This window comes from Podarcis liolepis (assembly GCF_965112155.1).
Source record: "Podarcis liolepis genome assembly, chromosome: 13".
Classification (NCBI taxonomy): Eukaryota; Metazoa; Chordata; class Lepidosauria; order Squamata; family Lacertidae; genus Podarcis; species Podarcis liolepis.
In genome coordinates, this window is record NC_139573.1 from 16,455,347 (window position 1) to 16,475,156 (window position 19,810).

At 49.3% G+C, this 19,810-nt stretch overlaps 2 protein-coding genes across 7 annotated transcripts in view; both read right to left on the reverse strand.

Moving 5' to 3' along the window:
• Positions 1-1,161: 1,161 nt before the first annotated feature.
• Positions 1,162-18,942, reverse strand: LOC310691138 (apoptosis-associated speck-like protein containing a CARD). Of its 5 annotated transcripts, none has more exons than XR_014518354.1 (3): positions 7,949-8,271; positions 7,630-7,696; positions 5,228-5,362 (listed from the first exon to the last, which is right to left on the reverse strand). XR_014518354.1 is itself a non-coding variant. In XM_083470742.1 (3 exons), exons 1-3 carry the CDS (start codon positions 18,932-18,934, stop codon positions 15,988-15,990), a joined length of 1,815 nt encoding a protein of 604 aa, XP_083326868.1. In that variant the 5' UTR covers positions 18,935-18,942; the 3' UTR covers positions 15,877-15,987. The 5 variants fall into 5 exon arrangements, 4 of the variants coding, with proteins under 4 accessions (XP_083326869.1, XP_083326868.1, XP_083326867.1 ...); XM_083470742.1 differs by lacking the exons at positions 5,228-5,362; positions 7,630-7,696; positions 7,949-8,271 and adding exons at positions 15,877-16,271; positions 16,839-18,092; positions 18,658-18,942; XM_083470741.1 differs by lacking the exons at positions 5,228-5,362; positions 7,630-7,696; positions 7,949-8,271 and adding exons at positions 15,877-16,271; positions 16,311-18,092; positions 18,658-18,942.
• LOC310691149 (caspase recruitment domain-containing protein 8-like) overlaps positions 9,004-19,810 on the reverse strand; it is a 47,397-nt gene continuing 36,590 nt past the window's right edge. The window contains exon 12 of one of the 2 annotated variants that reach the window (XM_083470770.1): positions 9,004-9,081. The gene's annotated coding sequence lies outside the window, so the exon portion shown is untranslated. Of the gene's footprint in view, positions 9,082-9,529; positions 9,703-19,810 lie in introns of those variants that run through there. The other variant, XM_083470771.1, reaches the window with a different exon arrangement.

A 19,810-nucleotide genomic window follows, 5' to 3' on the forward strand; every position in this document is an offset into this window, starting at 1 on the left:
CAGTACGACTAAACCACTTCTGGCGCAACATAACACTATAACAGAAGTCAGAAGCACACGGAAATGCCATTTACCTTCCTGCTGCAGCAGTACCTATTTATCTACTTGCACTGGTATGCTTTCAAACTTCTAGTAGGAGTATAGCATCTCAATCAAGGGAAGTAATAGTGCCACTGTATTCTGCTCTGGTCAGACCTCACCTGGAGTACTGTGTCCAGTTCTGGGCACCACAATTCAAGAAGGACACTGACAAACTGGAACGTGTCCAGAGGAGGGCAACCAAAATGGTCAAAGGCCTGGAAACGATGCCTTATGAGGAACGGCTAAGGGAGCTGGGCATGTTTAGCCTGGAGAAGAGGAGGTTAAGGGGTGATATGATAGCCATGTTCAAATATATAAAAGGATGTCACATAGAGGAGGGAGAAAGGTTGTTTTCTGCTGCTCCAGAGAAGCGGACACGGAGCAATGGATCCAAACTACAAGAAAGAAGATTCCACCTAAACATTAGGAAGAACTTCCTGACAGTAAGAGCTGTTTGACAGTGGAATTTGCTGCCAAGGAGTGTGGTGGAGTCTCCTCCTTTGGAGGTCTTTAAGCAGAGGCTTGACAACCATATGTCAGGAGTGCTCTGATGGTGTTTCCTGCTTGGCAGAGGGTTGGACTCGATGGCCCTTGTGGTCTCTTCTAACTCTATGATTCTGTGATTCTAGTAAATGTGTTGAGGATAGTGGCCAAAGTTAGCAGCATAACAAGACTCACTTTTGAGTATAAATGCATGAAATTGTACTGTTGGTTTTATTCTTGTTTATTCTCTTACATTCATATGCCACCTTTCTTCCATCATAAAACCCAAGATTGTATTATAGTTCCATCCAGGCACTGACCAGATTTAGACCTGCTTAGCTTCAGAAAGGTATTTTAGTTATTTTATCTAGTGCATAATTGTATCATTTTTGTAGCCTCATGTGCCTTCAGAACATACTCTGGGACCAGGCCAATAATAGACTTGAGGAAATTCAAGGATGCATTTGCTGGCAGTTGTTGCACAATGAGAACTGCCTGTCCTGAATTTCTCAGAACTGATCTCCAAGGAAATTCCTGGGTTGCCGAACCCCACTCCACCCAACCTTCTCACCAAATGAGGACACAGCAAGCTTGGAATTGGGAAGGTCACATTTACTAAAATCCATTCGTAAGGCACATATAACATCACTTGACAAACATTCCTTTTCCATATCCTTTTTATATGTAACAAAGTCCTGAGTTGATGAAGCATGGTTTTGTTCCCAGCTTCATAAAAATTCACATTGTGTTGGCACATCTTAGGGAATATTGACAAGAACTGTCTGATGAAATGGAATGAAATATGGGAATGACAAGAAGGAGAGGCAAAGGTGGTTCCTTGTACCAGAGTGTTTTGCATCAAAAGTTGTGTATTCAAAACTTTATTTTAGTTCATAAAATGTATTGTTACTCTGGACTACAATTCCCATCACCCCTGATCACTGGCCTTGCTGGCTGGGGCTGATGAGAGTTTTAAAAAACCCTCAAAGCAATTTACAAGATCATCTGCTGTCATGACAAAAACCTAATTTCACCCTTTGTGCACCTTCCTTATTCCTTTGAAAGGAGCTGGGAGGTGTGAGCAGGGAATGGTAATCTCAATAGGGATTAATAGCTAGATTGGAGATATCAGGGCAGCAAAGATGGCTCACTTAATGAGTCTACCCGATGTGTGTTAAAGGACAATAAACGATCAGTTAATTAATTTGCCACCATATGCTTTAACCGCTTGGATTTTCAGCAAAAGACTAAAAGTGTGTGGATTCTGTCAAAACCATTAACTTCCTCGGCAAAATCATATTAGCAAACATGGGTAAGTAATCTCCCACCTGCCTTGTCATTCTTTGACTCTATGATCTCCACTAGAGCGGCTTAGCACAGGCTCACCACAGACCCCAATTAGGGCAGATCACTTAGCTTCACTTTTTCCTGATTGGGAGGAGAGTATTCCTTTTTGCTGAGTACCAGGTGACAACACACATTTCACCATCTTTCTCTGCTCTGCAAAGATGAGCGGAGAAATGGGACAATTTAAAAATAAATAAAGTGTCTGCTTGTGTGTCTCTAAATTTGAGTAGGATTTTAAACAGAACTGTTTTTAAATTCTAAATATAGGAGGCTTTAAAAAAATAATATGGCTTAAAAAGAAATCTAAATTTGAGTACATGAATGTGCCACAAAATCTCTTAAAAATAATCCCTCGAATAGTGAACTCAAGTGACAAGTGACAACAGAAGTGGAGTCGAAATAGTGTTGCTGAGAAACAAGGGGGTGATATCAGCATGCTTAGGAGAACCAGTGTTCGAATTTTCCCAGGTGTATTTTGCTACTGGCACACGACTACATGGAGATTTCTGGATGCCAGGCTGGCAGCCACAGTTTAAAAACCTCTGCCCTAGTCCATAGGGAATACCATTTCCATTTCCACAGTGTGCGTTTCTCCTTCTTGCATACTGGGTCAAGAGAACTGTTGTCAAGCAGTGTAGTTGAGATCATAGAATCCTAGAATTGGAGCACTAGAGGGGACACCAAGGGTCATCTAGTCTAACCCCCTGGCAAATAGGCATTCCGTTTTGGTGATCATAGCTTAGGTTTGAGATGCCATTTGGCGCCTAATTTTATGGCACCCAGTATATATATCTGAGTTTCTAACACTGAGGGGAACCATCGGGTTTTCAGAAGAGAAAATCTTAAAAATGTCAACACTGCTCCCCCCCCCCAAAAAAACCCACAGTTAAATGAAGATGGAATATGTTCAACAGCCACTGAATGAAGCTGCTGCCAGCATAGTCAGAGAGGATAGAATTTGGGATCTAACATCAGGACCTCCAGAGGTTTCCTTGCCTCTTTGCTCTAAGCTGCTACAGTTCTGCAGTGCAAAAGGCAGAACACACATTCCCCAAGAAGTAATCTCTGTCAGGGGACACATGAAAGTGGACAGAGTGGCTATAGCTACAAATGAGAAACCCCTTCTCTCTGAACTGATTGCCTGCAGAGGGCTTTTTAAAGTTATTCCAAACAGCTTTTGAAATTGGGATGAGGGTTGTGGGCCTTTTAGGGATGGGGTGGGGGAAGTAGAAACTGTAGAGTATAGACAGAATATTGTTCTACCTGGGCACTGGAAGGAAAGCCTGGAATCCAGGAAATCTGACAACCACACCAAGGGGCTCACCTTCAGAGCCGCTTTCTACCCAGAATACAAAACAAAATGGCACCCCCTAGAGCGGAAGTGGCCAAAGTGGTGGACTACAACTCCCTGCAGACCTGACTACTGGCCTAGGGTAGCCAGGTGTCCTACATTACAGAGGGCTGTCCTCTTTTTGAGGACTGACTGGTCCAAGTCTGCTTTAAGATAAAGAACCATAAAAAGATAGATGGGTAGCTTTGAAGTTGTCGGTCCAGTGTCAGCAGCACCTGGCAGGAAGGTGAGCAGGCAGACTGACTGTCATCCCCACCATGATGTGTATTTTTATTTAAACTCTAGTAATTATTTCTAAATTTGCACCCATACATATAAATCACTATATGCAAACTGGTGTCCTCAGCACCGCATACCTGGCCCCTCTACCTGTTGGCTGGGCTGATGGGAGCTGTGGAGCACAACATCTGGAGAGCAACATGCCAGCTATTCCTGCCCTAAAGGATTCAGATTGCTACTCTTGTTTCATCTCACACCCAAATGACTCAAGATACTCACACTGGGCTGTGCCTATAACAGCCACCTCCTTCCCTGCCTGAACTGTGAAGTGCATAAATTTGGGGATTCAAAAGTGGACTTTTAAAAACCCCAAAAGGCCTGACAAGGACCTCTTGAGCTTCCACTCTTACCAGCTGGTTCTGAAGGGAATTTGGGCAGACTGAATGGGTCTAGCCATCTACTCTGTGATTCAGTCCGCCCACATGTCAATCACCCATTGTCACAATGAAGTCAGGTGATCCCATTCGGTATAGCAATGGGCCCAGAATCTCCAATTATCAGCTGATCATCGGGGTTCCCTAGCACAGTGCTGAGCAAGCCCCAACATTCATTGCAGCTTGCAAAGTGTTATACAGTGATACCTTGGTTCTCAAACGCCTTGGTACTCAAACAACTTGGAACCCAAACACTGCAAACCTGGAAGTTAAGTGTTCCAGTTTGCGAACTTTTTTCAGAAGCTGAAAGTGCTCTGTTTTGAGTGCCACGCTTCCGATTTCAGTGCTACGCTTCCGTTTTGAGTGTTACACTTCTGATTTCAGTGCCACGCTTCTGTTTTGAGTGTTACACTGAGGTCTGTCTGTTTTTCCTATTTATTTTGCGTTTTTGTTTTTGCTGTTCCTTTTGTTTTGTTTTTGTGACTGTGGAACCCGGTTCAGATACTGATTGATTGATTGTGTGACTGCAGTACACTGCTTATTGCTTTCTTTTTACGGACCGATGGTCGCGTTAGATAGTAAAATTCATGTTAAATTGCTGTTTTAGGGGTTGTTTTTAAAAGTCTGGAACAGATTAATCCATTTTGCATTACTTTCTATGGAAGAGCGCACCTTGGTTTTGGAACGCCTTGGTTTTGGAACGGACTTCTGGAATGGATTAAGTTTGAGAACCAAGGTGCCACTGCACAGCTGCTGCCTCCAGTCAAGTGACAGGCAGCCCCTGCATGGCCCAGCTGCATCTTTACCTGCCCCAAGCCTGACAGCAGGTGCATGGAAGGTGGGTGTGGCTTGGCCAAAAGAGCAGGGCGAGCCAAATGGGGAGGTGTTAGGATATATGCTGAAAACTGTCCCCTGCCCCACCCCAAAGGCCTGAACAACAGAACTAGGTGCCCCTCTTGCCTTCCCAGGTTACACAGCAGCTCTGACTATGAGAGCCCTGCTATGGTTGCAGGCTATTCTTGCCTTTGCACAGTGTCCTGATTGGAGCATAGTGAGTGCTTGGGAAAATACATGGTATGGCTTTGTCTGTAGGAGTCCCTTGGCAATAGGGAGGTGGATTTCTGGTGCCTTGAAAGGGGTCTTGCCTTCTGCCTTCCCTTGTGGCCTTATCGCCCTTCCAGATCATTCACGAGATGTGGGTTTTTGGCCTTCAGTGCCTCATACAGCTTATTCTTGCACTGGAGGTCCCAGCTTGGCACAAGCCTGTAGAGCTCTCGCATCTTGTCTGGGTTAGTTTCCTTGGCAGTGATTTTTTGGTATTGCTCATCACTGAGGACGGAGCCAAACAATTTATCCAGCACTGGTTCCACTGGGGTGGTCCGTTGGATTAGCGCCTCCCTGTGCCGCTCGATGAAGTGCACGTTGGAAGAGTTTCGAAGCTGCGGCCCTGCCAGGAAAGAGAAAAAGAACAGAAATCTTACTACACTTTCACACTTCGGGCTTAAAACTGGTTACCCAACTCATTCCCTCCTCTCCCATGCCCTGGGAATTGTAGTTCCATGAGGGGAGGGATTGCTAACAGAGCATTCCTACTAGCTCATCTGCCTACAGTTCCCAGAATTTTTTGGGTAAAGTTGTAACTGTTTTGAGAACTGCTTAAAAGCCAGTTTAGGCCTTAAGCAGTATATCAACCAATAAACAGCAACTTGACCAGCCTTGACTACACTATGACTTGAGAGGCATTGGTGCAAGGCACAGGGGACTAAACTGCAAATATCAGAGAGACAAAAGAAAAAAATGCATTTGTAAAGGTGCAAAACAAGCAAATGTGATCACAGAAGGAAAAGCATGGGGTATCAGAAGCTCTCTAAAAGGCTCCATATTGCAGCCAAGGCATGCATAATTCCAACTGTGGGAACCAGAGAAGCCAGCAAAAGAGAGAAATTTGTATATAGCAAAGGTTCTTCCAACCATCCTATTTTTGACCTTAAATTTGTGGAATTGGGTGGCTGGGAGAGGCTTTCGGAGCCAACATGCAGTAACTTCAGGTTCACAACATCTTGTGGCCTAAAAAGGGACCCCTGACCATTAGGTCCAGTCACGGACGACTCTGGGATTGCGGCACTCATCTCACTTTACTGGCCAAGGGAGCCGGCATACAGCTTCCAGGTCATGTGGCCAGCATGACTAAGCCGCTTCTGGCGAACCAGAGCAGCACATGGAAACGCCGTTTACCTTCCCGCTGGAGCGGTAACTATTTATCTACTTGCACTTTGTGCTTTTGAACTGCTAGGTTGGCAGGACCTGGGACCGAGCAATGGGAGCTCACCCCGACGTGGGAATTCGAACTACATCCCTTCTTGTGGCCTATTAGATCTTAAAACATTACAGTTAAATCAAGCTGTTGATGTAAACCTATTTTAAAGTTCAAGTAAACAGAAAACAAAATAATATTCTGTAGGGATTTTTTATTGTCTTTTATTGTTGGCCACTGTTATCAACGGCCAGCTATTTCTCAGAGCGGATTTAAAGTTGTTTGAGCCTCATTTAACCAGGACTGGCAAACACCAAAACTGATGGAAGATGTGTTGGTTTCTGTTGTTGGTAACGTAGGGTCGGGAGGAAGTGTAGAGCTATAAGTCCTGTCCATAATGATCCAAGCAAGTACACAGGGACAAAGTTCAACCTGTATTTTTCAGAGCTGCAAATCAGCAGTCTGGTTATTTATTTTATTGCTGCTGCCACCTGGTGACCCTGTCTGCTTCAAGAGTACACCTTTCTGAGAGAGGACATAAACAACCCTCCTTTTCCTCATTCATGATTGCATCAAAGGCCCAACCACAGCATAACTAGATGTGAAACTTAAACATGCCACTTCCTCTGGGGTCTTTTGCACTTTTAATTCCTAATGCAGAGCACAGAGGCGAGGAGGATCTTTTGGGCAGGGGTGCAAAGGGGCATAAAATCTTGGGTGAAAATTCAAGCCACTTAAAGAAAAAGATCCTAAATAGCTTTCCGTTTAAAAATGTTTTAAAGAAGTGAAGCTGAGCACATTTTCTCCATCCTTTCTCTAACTATGTATGTTTTTTCATGTTGTCAGAATTATTCCATAGAACTGTTCCCTTATTTCTTTGTGACTCTGATGTGCTTGTGGGGCACCCTGTGCCAACAAATATAAACTGGCAAAGTTCAATCCATATTTTTCAGAGCTGCCTATCAGCAGTTTGGTTCTTCGTTTTATTGCTGCTGAAACCTCTCTGGCATGAGCTGAGAAGCAGCCTTGCATTTCTAAAGCAAATGGGGAAATGAAATCATGGCTTTAAGCTTGAAATGTCTCGCGGTGCGAAATTGCTCACTTAAACCTGAGCAAGTCCGGGAGTTCGTTGCAGTACAAAGGTTAGCCCTCGTGGGGCAGAATGTAAGTAAAGAATGAGTTAAAAGAAGAACAAGGCAGTTTCTAAAGGCCATAGATGGAAAGGGCGTTATGAAATACACGAAAGCGAAAGCAACTGAACGGAGGCATTTCCAGGAAAGCAGGAAAAAAAGCCCCGAATGCATATATATATATTTTAAGTCAAGCTTTGTGCATGACCGTCCTTGCTTACAAAAGACGTTATTTGTTTATTATTTTCTATCTTATGTTCTCTGTAATGTGATTCTCAACTACTTCAAGGCAAATAAAATTGTCCTGCAGATGAGCGATCAGAGAGTTACTATTTCATTTTGAAATACTCCCTCATCGCAGTTTATTCTCCTTGTTTGACTTCATGTAGTTACAAAGCTAGATGGAGAGAAGCGAAAAGGGCAAGTTATGCGGCGAGACGAGGCTTTATTTTGCTAAGTGAGTGCCGACGAACCTCAACAAGCTTTACTCTACCGCCTCTTCCCACCTCCGGAGGATCTCCTCTGGCTGCAGCAGCAGCAGCTGCAAAGCCGCCGAACTCGGGACCAGCCGAAAGTTTCGCTCCCCTCCAGACCCACCTTGGCGATCCTTAGGATCGGGCGCCGCTCTCCCTCCCCAGCCGCTCCTTACTGTTCCCGGTGGCGGCCAGGAGCTCCTCGGCGCGGTCCTTGCAGTTGATGGCTTCCAGCACCTCGGCGGTCAGCTGCACGGCGTACTCCTCGGTGTAGAAGCTGACCAGCAGGTCTTTGAGGTCCAGCGCATCCGCCTTCTGCAGCCGCCCTCGGGGGATGTTGGCGTAGCCCGGGCGCAAGGGGAACTCGTTCAGCTTGGCCTTGAACCTCCTCAGCTCGCCCTCCTCCAAGTTCTCCAGGCAATCCAGCAGGCAGTCCCGCTTGCTCCTCGCCATGGCGCGCCTTCAGAGCCAGCAAGAAATCAACCTCGCTTCGCGGAAGCTGCAAGATTGAAAGCAGGCGTCGTGCCTGATACAAAGCCCGGGCTGGGTTGGCCGCGGGGGGGGGGGGGATGCTGGACTCCCATTGGTGCAGCGGGAGGAGAGAGGCTGGCCTGAGTGAAAGCGACGATGGGGACGGAAACGTGCCCATGCGCCCTCCCGCGCTTTTCTGTCTCTTTTCTCAGCGCGCTGGGCGGAGACGGACTTTCCCATTACTTTCCTATTACAGTGATACCTCTGGTTACAGACGCTTCAGGTTACAGACGCTTCAGGTTACAGACTCCGCTAACCCAGAAATAGTATCTCGGGTTAAGAATTTTGCTTTAGGATGAGAACAGAAATCGCGCTGCGGCAGCGGGAGGCCCCATTAGCTAAAGTGGTGCTTCAGGTTAAGAACAGTTTCAGGTTAAGAACGGGCCTCCGGAGCGAATTAAGTACTTAACCCGAGGTACCACTGTATAAGCATTTGCACGAGCGCTTGCAAAAGGCGCCCAGGCGCCAAGTTGTTGCAGGCATAACCTCCAACATTTCTCTGGTGAAAATAGGGGAATAACAACAACAACATTATTTATACCCCGTCCATCTTACTGGGTTGCCCCAGCCACTCTGAGCGGCTTCCAGCATATATAAAATAACATAATAAAGCAAACTTTAAAAAACCCCTTCCCTATGCAAGGCTGCCTTTAGATTCCCTAGTTGCTTCTATCTCCTTGGCAAGGGGGTGGCAAAACTCCATACCTTCCAATATTTCTCCGATGAAAATAGGAACATCCTAAGGAAAAGTGGGACATTCCAGAATCAAATCAGTAACCTGTAAATCCGGGACTGTCCTTTAAAATAGGGACACTTTGCGGGTCTGCAGCACACGGCTCTTGCAGGAGCGAAATTCTGAAGAGATGGGGCTGGGGGGACTTGGGGGGACGGCAGTGGAGAAGCTGCACGCTCCGACACCGGGGTGGGTGGGGCAGAGAGCAGGCGGGGGTGCGGCTGGTGCGTGTCCGGGGGAGGGGGTGACGCGCATCCCGGTGGCGTGGCATGCCGCCCGCAGGGGTGCGGCGCACGTCCTGGGGTTGTGGCACGCCACCTGCGAGGGCATGGCGAGCATCCCGGGGGCATGGGGCGTCGCCTGCAGGGGCGAGGACCGCAGCCCGTGGGGGCCTGGCAGGCAGCATGGGGGTGCACGGCATGTGTCTGGGGGTGGCCGCGATGGTAACAACCTCTCCGATGGTGCCGGGAGCGGTACACTCCCCCGCCCCCCTTCCTCTGCCAGTGAGGGGCGGAGCAAGTTTGTAAGAAATAAAGAGGAAAGCCATGCGAACAGCCAGGCCACGGTCTGTTCTTGTAAACATCCCAGGAACTCAGATGTACAGGAAGTCAGATGCACTGGTTTGTTCTTGTAAACCTCGAAAGAAGTCGTCCGTTTTCTATAAACCTAAGGCATGATACGTCACATATTTCGCTTGAGTTTTCTGATAGACTGATGGGGCAAACCTCTGGCCCGCCGCTTAGTTTTTTCCCTCCCATGTCAGAGGCTTTCGACGCACGACAGGCAGTCATTCAACAAGTGCAAGCTTTACGCACACACACTTGTTGTTTAGTCGTTTAGTCGTGTCCGACTCTTCGTGACCCCCTGGACCAGAGCACGCCAGGCACTCCTGTCTTCCACTGCCTCCCGCAGTTTGGTCAAACTCATGCTGGTAGCTTCAAGAACACTGTCCAACCATCTCGTCCTCTGTCGTCCCCTTCTCCTTGTGCCCTCCATCTTTCCCAACATCAGGGTCTTTTCCAGGGAGACTTCTCTTCTCATGAGGTGGCCAAAGTATTGGAGCCTCAGCTTCAGGATCTGTCCTTCCAGTGAGCACTCAGGGCTGATTTCCTTAAAAATGGATGCATTTGATCTTCTTGCAGTCCATGGGACTCTCAAGAGTCTTCTCCAGCACCATAATTCAAAAGCATCAATTCTTCGGCGATCAGCCTTCTTTATGGTCCAGCTCTCACTTCCAGATGCAACCAAATGCTCTTCCGCAGGTGAGCCAGCAAGGGAGTGACTCCCTGTGCAAGAGGAACCATTAGCAGTGCCATAAGCATCCTCATAGTTATCAATTTGCACTCCTAGAATAGAAAGGTTGTATATACAGTGGTACCTCGAGTTATGAACAGCCCAGTTAACGAACTTTTTGGATTATAAACACTTCAAACCTGGAACTGCTTGTGAACTTCTTTTGGTATACAAACCAGGCCTCAGTAGGCTGTGCCACTGCCCGGAGCTAGGCCCTGGCGCCTGCGTGGCCTCCATTTGGCCTCCGCTGCCAGGCTCCGGCCGCAGGAGGCCCAGCACTCTGGCAAGGAACACTTACCTAACCAAGACCAAGATTTTACAGTACAGTACATTGTTTATTGCTTTCATTTTACGGATTAATGGCCTTGTTAGATAGTAAATTTCATGTTAAATTGCTGTTTTAAGGGTTGTTTTTCATCATCTGGAACGGATTAATCCATTTTCCATTACTTTCTATGGGAAAGTTACAGATAGGTAGCCGTGTTGGTCTGCCATAGTCAAAACAAAACAAAAATCCTTCCAGTAGCACCTTAAACCGTATCTGAAGAAGTAAACCGTATCTGAAGAAGTGTGCATGCACACGAAAGCTCATACCAAGAACTAACTTAGTTGGTCTTTAAGGTGCTACTGGAAGGATTTTTTGTTTTGTTTTTTCTATGGGAAAGTATGCTTTGGTTTAAGAACGCTTTGGTTTAAGAACGGACCTCCAGAACGGATTAAGTTCGTAAACCGAGGTACCACTGTACTGCTGTTTTGGCTAAGCTTACACATCTGCAGAAGGTTTTGTGAGGCTAAACCAGTGGACTTTGCTGCCATCTGGTGACCTTTCATAACACCTATGAACAAGCTACACTTGAAACTATGATGAAGCATGACTTTATTTGGCAATATTTATAAAAACAAGTACAGATGCAAAGAAATTTTGGTTTACTTCCAGTTCCTTCCTCTCTGGGGCTTCATTCTTGGATACTCTTTCCTTGCTTTGATGTTCTTTGTGTCTTGCCTCCTATACTTACGTCAAACCTTGCCTCTCTTTGCACCCCAGTGCACAGCTGTCAACTTACAGATTTGAAAATAAGGGACCAGCAGCCAAAATAAGGGACCTGCAGCCTCACCTGTTCCAGGCACTCCAGTCTTCCTGTCTTCCTGCAGTCTGGTCAAACTCATGCTGGTAGCTTCGAGAACACTGTCCAACCAACTTTGTAACCACATGCACCACAATCACATGCACCACAAGGCCTATGCAGCCTCAACTTAAGATGGCTCCCCAGCCTGGCTTTGCACTGCAAAGTTTGCAGCAGCACATGCAACAAAATGGCATCCAGCATTCAAAAACCTCCTCAGCTTGCATTAACTAGCCACACACAAGGCATACAAGCTCCACCTCCCAGTCGTTCTTAGACTTCTTATTGGGTGAGCAACACAGCCAAGCAACACAGTTGGAGCCTCCCTCCTCCCTGGGCGGCAGGGAGGCAGGGAGGGAGGGAGGGAGGGAGGGAAGGAGAGGAGCTGCTTCCTTTGAAATTTAAGGGACATCATTTAAGGGACATCCATCAATAAGGGACAGCAGCGGGACATGGCGCTGGAATAAGGGACTGTCCCTTCAAATAAGGGACACTTGACAGCTATGCCCCAGTGCTTTGTTTACAGTTTGCTTTTTATGTAACTGACACGCATACTGCTTTTGTTATTCTTCCAATTTGAATGAAAAGGAAATTTAAAAATCTGGTGGAATGGAGAGAACAGGTAGGGCATGGTCATTTCTGGATACAAATTCTGTACAAAGGATGTTTCGGCAGGTGGTGGTGTGTCGGGCTAGGCAGCCTTGTTGCGACTGGGGATCTTCCCACTTGATGTGGTGCAATGGTAAGATAACACCATTAAACAAGAACCACCAAAACATTAAATTAACTTTCCAAGATAATACTGTGATTTTAAGTAGACTTCCCTCATTTTTTTCTTGGTTAGTTTCCCTTGAAGAGATTTTTTGGTACTGTTCTTCATCCAGGATTGGGCCGTTCAACATATTGTAGCCCAGAGAGGACGCGCAGGCACCCGAGGATCGCTCGGGTACCTTGGCTTAAGAACTTTGCTTCAGGATGAGAACAGAAATCGTGCAGCGGCGGTGCGGCAGCAGCAGGAGGCCCTATTAGCTAAAGTGGTGCTTCATGTTAAGAACAGTTTCAGATTAAGTACGGACCTCTGGAATGAATTAAGTACTTAATCTGAGGTACCACTGTATAGATAATACTGAGTGTGAGCTAGACCAATGGTCTTATTCAGTGTAAGGCAGCTTCCTATGTGGATAGCTCAGTTAGTTAGAGCGTGGTGCTGATAACACCAAGATTGCAGGTTTGCTCCCTGTATGGGAGAGCTGTATATTCCTCCATTGCAGGGGGTTGGCCTAGATCAGGGGTCCTCAAATTACGGTCTGCGGGCCATATCCGGCCTGCCAGGGCCCTGAACCCGGTCTGCCCGGCAATTGCCGCTACCACCCGGTGTCTTCGGACGCAAGAGGCAGGGAGGCAGGCTCCCCCCAGGCCCGGGGCAAACCCCCGCTGCTGCTGCTGCTGCTGCCTTGCGGCCGGACTGGCAATCCCTCTGCCCGCCCGCCTGCTCTCTCTTGCTGCCACATGTTCACTCTCGCCTCACAGGCCTTGGCTGGCTCCACTACAAACGCCGCCCCTACTCATGAGGCCTTTGAGGCCTAGTTGCCTCCCCTTGCTGGGAATGGGCGAGCCCTGCGCTTGCGGGCCGAGGGAACACGTTCGGCTCCTGCTGGCCTCCACTCGATGCCCCACGGCCTTGGCGCTCACGCAGGTCCTGTTTAAAAAGTTTGAGGACCCCTGGCGTGGATGATCCCCTTCCAACTCTATGCTGGTTTACTCAGAAATAAGTCCCCAAAATAAGCAGGGCTTTCTTCCTAGTAAAAAAGGTAAAGGTAAAGGACCCCTGGACTGTTAAGTCCAGTCAAAGGTGACGATGAGGTCGCAGCGCTCATCTCACTTTCAGGCCGAGGGAGCCAGTGTTTGTCCACAGACAGCTTTTCAGGTCATGTGGCCAGCATGACTAAGCCGCTTCTGGCACAGCGGAACACCGTGATGGAAACCAGAGCACATGGAAATGGTGTTTGCCTTCCAGCCTCAGCAGTACTATTTATCTACTTGCACTGGCGTGCTTTCAAACTGCTAGTAAATGTGTTTAGGACAATGGTTGAAGTTAGTGGCATAACAAGACTCACTTTTGAGTATACATGCATGAAATTGTACTGTTAGCTTTATTCTTGTTTATTCTCTTACATTCATATGCCACCTTTCTTCCATCATAAAACCCAAGATTGTATTATAGTTCCATCCAGGCACTGAACAGATTTAGACCAGCTTAGCTTCAGCAAGGTATTTTAGTTATTTTATATAGTGCATAATTGTATCATTTTTGTAGCCTCGTGTGCCTTCAGAACATACTCTGGGACCAGCCCAATAATAGCCTTGAGGAAATCCAAGGATGCATTTGCTGGCAATTGCTTGCACAATGAGAACTGCCTGTCCTGGATTTCTCAGAACTGATATCCAAGGAAATTCCTGGGTTGCTGAACCCCACTCCACCCAACCTTCTCACCAAATGAGGACAAATGAGGACACAAGCTTGGAATTGGGAAGGTCACATTTACTAAAATCTATTCGTAAGGCACATATAACATCACTTCACAAACATTCCTTTTCCATATCCTTTTTATATGTAACAAAGTCCTGAGTTGATGAAGCATAGTTTCCCCCCCAGTTTCATAAAAATTCACATTGCGTTGGCACATCTTAGGGAATATTGACAAGAACAGTCTGATAAAATGGAATGACAAATAGGAATGACAAAAAGGAGAGGCAAAGGTGGTTCCTTGTAGCAGAGCGATTTGCATCAAAAGTTGTGTATTCAAAACTTTATTTTAGTTCATAAAACGTATTGTTATTCTGCCCTAGAATTCCCATCACCCCCGATCACTGGCCTTGCTGGCTGGGGCTGATGGGAGTTTTGAAAAACCCTCAAAACAATTTACAAGATCATCTGCTGTCATGACAAAAAACTATATTCCTTTGAAAGGAGCTGGGAGGTGTGAGCAGGGAATGGTATTCACAACAGGGATTAACAGATTGGAGATATCAGGGCAGCAAAGATGGCTCACTTAGTGAGTCTACCTGATGTGTGTTAAAGGACAATAAACGATAAGTTAATTAATTTGCCACTATATACTTTAACCGCTTGGATTTTCAGCAAAAGTCACTAAAAGTGTGTGGATTCTGTCAAAACCATAACTTCCTCAGCAAAAATCATATTAGCAAACATGGGTAAGTCACACAGTCCCTCCCACCTGCCTTGTCATTCTATGACTCTATGATCTGCACTAGAGGGGCTTAGCACAGGCTCACCTCAGACCACAATTAGGGCAGATCACTTAGCATCAATTTTTCCTGATTGGGAGGAGAGCATATCTTTTTGCTGAGTACCAGGTGACAACACACATTTCACCATCTTTCTCTGCAACGATGAGCAGGGTGAAGAAATGGGACAATTTAAAAGAAATGGGACAATTTAAAAATAAACGAAGCGTGTGTTTGTGTGTCTCTAAATTTGAATCAGATTTTAAATGAAATTATTTTTAAATTAACAAGTAACAACAGAAGTGGAGTAAAAATAGCACTGCCGAGAAACAAGGGGGGGGGTGATATCACAATGCTTAGGGGAACGAGTGTTCAAATTTCCCCAGGGACTGGCAAGTGACGTTGATGGAATAGGCAGAGATGGATAAGCTGACAGGGCAGTTAGGAGACCAAGAGTACCAAAAATTTAACAACAATTGGAGTAAATACAAAAAAATATTTGACAGATCACTGCAGAGATTTAAAATTTTTGACTGGACTAGACCAATTCTGTAAAGACTAGTGGAAACAGTGGAAACTATGGTAAACAGATGATATAATTGGGAATGCGTATAAAGTAGAAAACTAAGTATCCAAGTCTGGGGTGGAGGGAAGCTAAATGCTGATAGAGTAACAACAGAATAAGTAGAGAAACAACACAATTTTCTCTCCCCCCTCCTCTTTATTTAAGTACACATGTTGAATGTTTTGAGATTTCATTTGCTTGTTGTGGATGTTGACATGTATGAGAAAGAGAATTTATGAAAAACCAATAAAGATGAATTTTAAAAGAAGAAGAAAAAAAGATATCCTAGAATCCTAGAACTGTAGTTGGAAGGGACCCCGGGGCCTTATGTTGTTACTGCAATAACAATAAAACAGCGACAGCAACAATTGTGCAGCAGGTCTGTTTAGCAGTAACAGCTTGGTGATATGTTAAAAAACTTACATAGGAAACTGTGAGACTCAGGCAATTTCCTGCCATTTTCTTGTGGTTTCCTGGTTCAGTTACAAAGCGAGATGGAGAGAGAAGCGTAAATAGCAGTTATGCAGCAGGATGAGGCTTTCAGTGGAAGAGCCCACTCCCCAATTTTGCTAAGACCCCCGCTACCCCAAAATGTAGCAAAAGCGCTGATGAAACTCAACCAGCTTTATTCTACCGCCTCTTTCAACCAGCGGCGTATGTCATCTGGCTGCAAACCCGCCGAACTCCGGGCAAGGCAAAAGTTTCCCACCTTCGCGATGCTTAGCATTCGCCACCGTCAGGGCGAGATGAGACAAGCGCTGGTTGAGGGTGGCAACCGACAGAAGAGGGAGGCGCACAATCGGCCTCCCGGCGGAGCAGCTCCACTCCCAGCCCCGCTTCCTGCTTTGCGGGTGCGGCCAGCAGCTCCCGGTACTCGGGCTGGTTCTGCGCCTGCAGCTGCTGGTTATTGTGGACCAGAGACCCGGACGCCTCGTCCCGCCGCTGTTTCCACGCAGCCATGTCGCCCAGAAACTCCCAGCATCCTTTCTGGGCTGCTAACGATCCTCGGGTGGCTGCGCGTCCTCTGGGGGCTGCGCGCGGACCTCTGGGGGCTGCACATCCTCTCTGGGCTTCGCGCCCTGCAGACCCATCTTCGCGATTCTTAGCATCCGCCGCCGCCAGGGCGAGATGAGATAAGCCGCTGGTTGAGGGTTGCGAGGAAGTCAACGGCCAGGACGCAGGCCAGGGGGGCGCGCAATCGGCCTCCTGGCGGAGCAGCTCCACTCCCAGCCCCGCTTCCTGCTCTGCGGATGCGGCCAGCTCCTCCCGGTACTCGAGCTGATTCGCGGCCCCGTCGCCCAGATGCTCCCATAATCCTCTCTGGGCTGCGAACGATCCTCGGGTGGCTGCGCGTCCTCTCTGGGCTGCTAGCGATCCTCGGGTGGCTGCGCGTCCTCTCTGGGCTGCGAGCAATCCTCGGGTGGCTGCGCGTCCTCTCTGGGCTGCGAGCAATCCTCGGGTGGCTGCGCGTCCTCTCTGGGCTGCGAGCAATCCTCGGGTGGCTGCGCGTCCTCTCTGGGCTGCTAACGATCCTCGGGTGGCTGCGCGTCCTCTGGGGGCTGCGCGCGGACCTCTGGGGGCTGCACATCCTCTCTGGGCTTCGCGCCCTCCAGACCCATCTTCGCGATTCTTAGCATCCGCCGCCGCCAGGGCGAGATGAGATAAGCCGCTGGTTGAGGGTTGCGAGGAAGTCAACGGCCAGGGCGCAGGCCAGGGGGGCGCGCAATCGGCCTCCTGGCGGAGCAGCTCCACTCCCAGCCCCGCTTCCTGCTCTGCGGATGCGGCCAGCTCCTCCCGGTACTCGAGCTGATTCGCGGCCCCGTCGCCCAGATGCTCCCATAATCCTCTCTGGGCTGCGAACGATCCTGGGGGGGCTGCGCGCGATCCTCGGGTGGCTGCGCGTCCTCTCTGGGCTGCGAGCGATCCTCGGGTGGCTGCGCGTCCTCCCTGGGCTGCGCGTCCTCTCTGGGCTGCGAGCGATCCTCGGTAGGCTGCGCGTCCTCTCTGGGCTGCGAGCGATCCTCGGGTGGCTGCGCGTCCTCTGTGGGCTGCGAGCGATCCTCGAGTGGCTGCGCGTCCTCTGTGGGCTGCGAGCGATCCTCGGGTGGCTGCGCGTCCTCTCTGGGCTGCGAGCGATCCTCGGGTGGCTGCGCGTCCTCTGTGGGCTACGCGCGGACCTCTGGGGGCTGCACATCCTCTCTGGGCTTCGCGCCCTGCAGACCCATCTTCGCGATTCTTAGCATCCGCCGCCGCCAGGGCCAGATGAGATAAGCCGCTGGTTGAAGGTTGCGAGGAAGTCAACGGCCAGGGCGCAGGCCAGGGGCGCGCGCAATCGGCCTCCTGGCGGAGCAGCTCCACTCCCAGCCCCGCTTCCTGCTTTGCGGGTGCGGCCAGCACCTCCCGGTACTCGGGCTGATTCGCGGCCCCGTCGCCCAGATGCTCCCATAATACTCTCTGGGCTGCGAACGATCCTGGGGGGGTTGCGCGCGATCCTCGGGTGGCTGCGCGTCCTCTCTGGGCTACGAGCGATCCTCGGTAGGCTGCGCGTCCTCTCTGGGCTGCGAGCGATCCTCGGGTGGCTGCGCGTCCTCTCTGGGCTGCGAGCGATCCTCGGTGGGCTGCGCGTCCTCTCTGGGCTGCGAGCGATCCTCGGGTGGCTGCGCGTCCTCTCTGGGCTGCGAGCGATCCTCGGGTGGCTGCGCCTCCTCTCTGGGCTGCGAGTGATCCTCGGGGGGCTGCGAGTCTTCTCTGGGCTCCGCGTCCTCTACCGGCTGGCTGCGCCCGCGGCACCTTCTTCCCCTGGCCTTTGCAAGGCATCCTGAGCCCTGGAGGAGGAAGAACAAGAAGGGCGCTGGAGGCTGGCCATGAGCGGAGCAGCTGTGCCGCGGAACCGACTGACCCAGGGCCCTCAGGGGAGCGGAGGAAGATCCGCCTACGGCTGCCCCGAACCGGGTGGCATTGGCCACTCAGAGGAAGCTGCCGGCAACGCCCTTTTAAAAGCAGATGAAACGAAAGTTGGCCGCGCTCTTAATGGGCTTTGGGGGTGGGGTGAAGGAGGGCTCTGCCGGGCTCAGGGGAGTCGAAAGGGAGCGGGCACCAGGCAGGAAGGGCCTCTACCTGCTGGCTGCGCTGGAGGGTCCTTTGCAGCGCCCATAAACCTTTTATTAAGAAATAATATTTTAAATATTGGATTGTCTGGGAAGGAATTCATTACAAGGTGAAGTGCCTGAGGAATTGAATGGGTGGAGGGTAGAGGGGTTGGAGGAGAGGCGGAAAGAGGCGCTAATTTCTCCGTGGCTAGGGGACGCAGTTTTGGACGCATCTACCAGGGGCGCAAGATCCCTTAGCTACGGCCCTGGCCGCTGCGCTCCCTCCCCAGCCGCTCCTTACTGTTCCCGGTGGCGATCAGGAGCTCCTCGGCGCGGTCCTTGCAGTTGATGGCTTTCAGCACCTTGGCGGTCAGCTGCACGGCGTACTTCTCGGTGTAGAAGCTGACCATCATGTTCGTCAGGTCCAGCGTCTCCGCCTTCTGCAACTTCCCTCGGGGGATGTTCGCGTTACCCCTGCGCACGGGGACCTCGTTCAGCTTGGCCTTGAACCTCCTCAACTCGCCCTCACTCAAGTTCTCCAGGCACGTCAGCAGGCAGTCCCGCGCGCTCCTCGCCATGGCGCACCTTCAAGTGTCTGCAAGAAATGAAACTTGCTTCGCAGAAACTGCAAAATTGAAAGCAGGCATCGTGCCTGGGGTGGGGTGGGGGATGGGGATGTAGGACTCGGATTGGTGCAGCGGGAGGAGAGATGCGTGGCCTGAGTGAAAGCTCCAAAAGGTGCCGGAAACGCTCCCCCGTGGCTCCCGCGCTTTTCTCTGTCTGTTTACTTAGCAAGCTGGGCAGAGACGGCTTATCCCATTATAAACATTTGCTTACAAAAGGCGCTTAGACAGTAGTGGAGCAAGGCAAGTGTAGCTGTAGGGCGGCAGGCAGCCTCCTCGGAGGCCCCGCGATCTCCCCCCGCCAAAAAAAGCTCAATAACTCTAGCTCCCCCAAAATCTGGCTCCCCCAAAACGCATGCGCGACGAAACTCGGAAGTATACACTTCTGGGTTTGCCACCTTTGCAAGCCGAAAAGACGCAACATGAACCTAATGCAACAGGAGGTATAACTGTACTGTACATTGAACCTGCACTGCTGACCCCGTAGCATTTTTTTTTTTTTTTTGCATTTCATTAAGGATTAAGAAAGCATACAGCAAAGAAACAAAAATAACTATTTCCAACACTGGAGTGCCACAGATTGTATACAAACAAAACACACATTCACATAATGTCAGTCCTGAATCAAGAGCATTACAGTTTTACATTCTAAATTTTTGTACCAGCTATTAATAAACGTAGGGGATGCGGGTGGCACTGTGGGTAAAAGCCTCAGTGCCTAGGGCTTGCAGATCGAAAGGTCGGTGGTTCGAATCCCCGTGGCGGGGTGCGCTCCCGCTGCTCGGTCCCAGCGCCTGCCAACCTAGCAGTTCCAAAGCACCTCCGAGTGCA

What these genes read in the sequence shown, in the direction of transcription:
- LOC310691138 (XM_083470740.1), bottom strand. Translation starts at nt 18,934, where the DNA reads ATGGCGAGGAGCGCGCGGGACTGCCTGCTGACGTGCCTGGAGAACTTG. An exon ending in CCTGATCGCCACCGGGAACA is followed by an intron (nt 18,093 to 18,657) that starts GTAAGGAGCGGC and finishes TTCCTCCTCCAG; the next exon opens with GGCTCAGGATGCCTTGCAAA.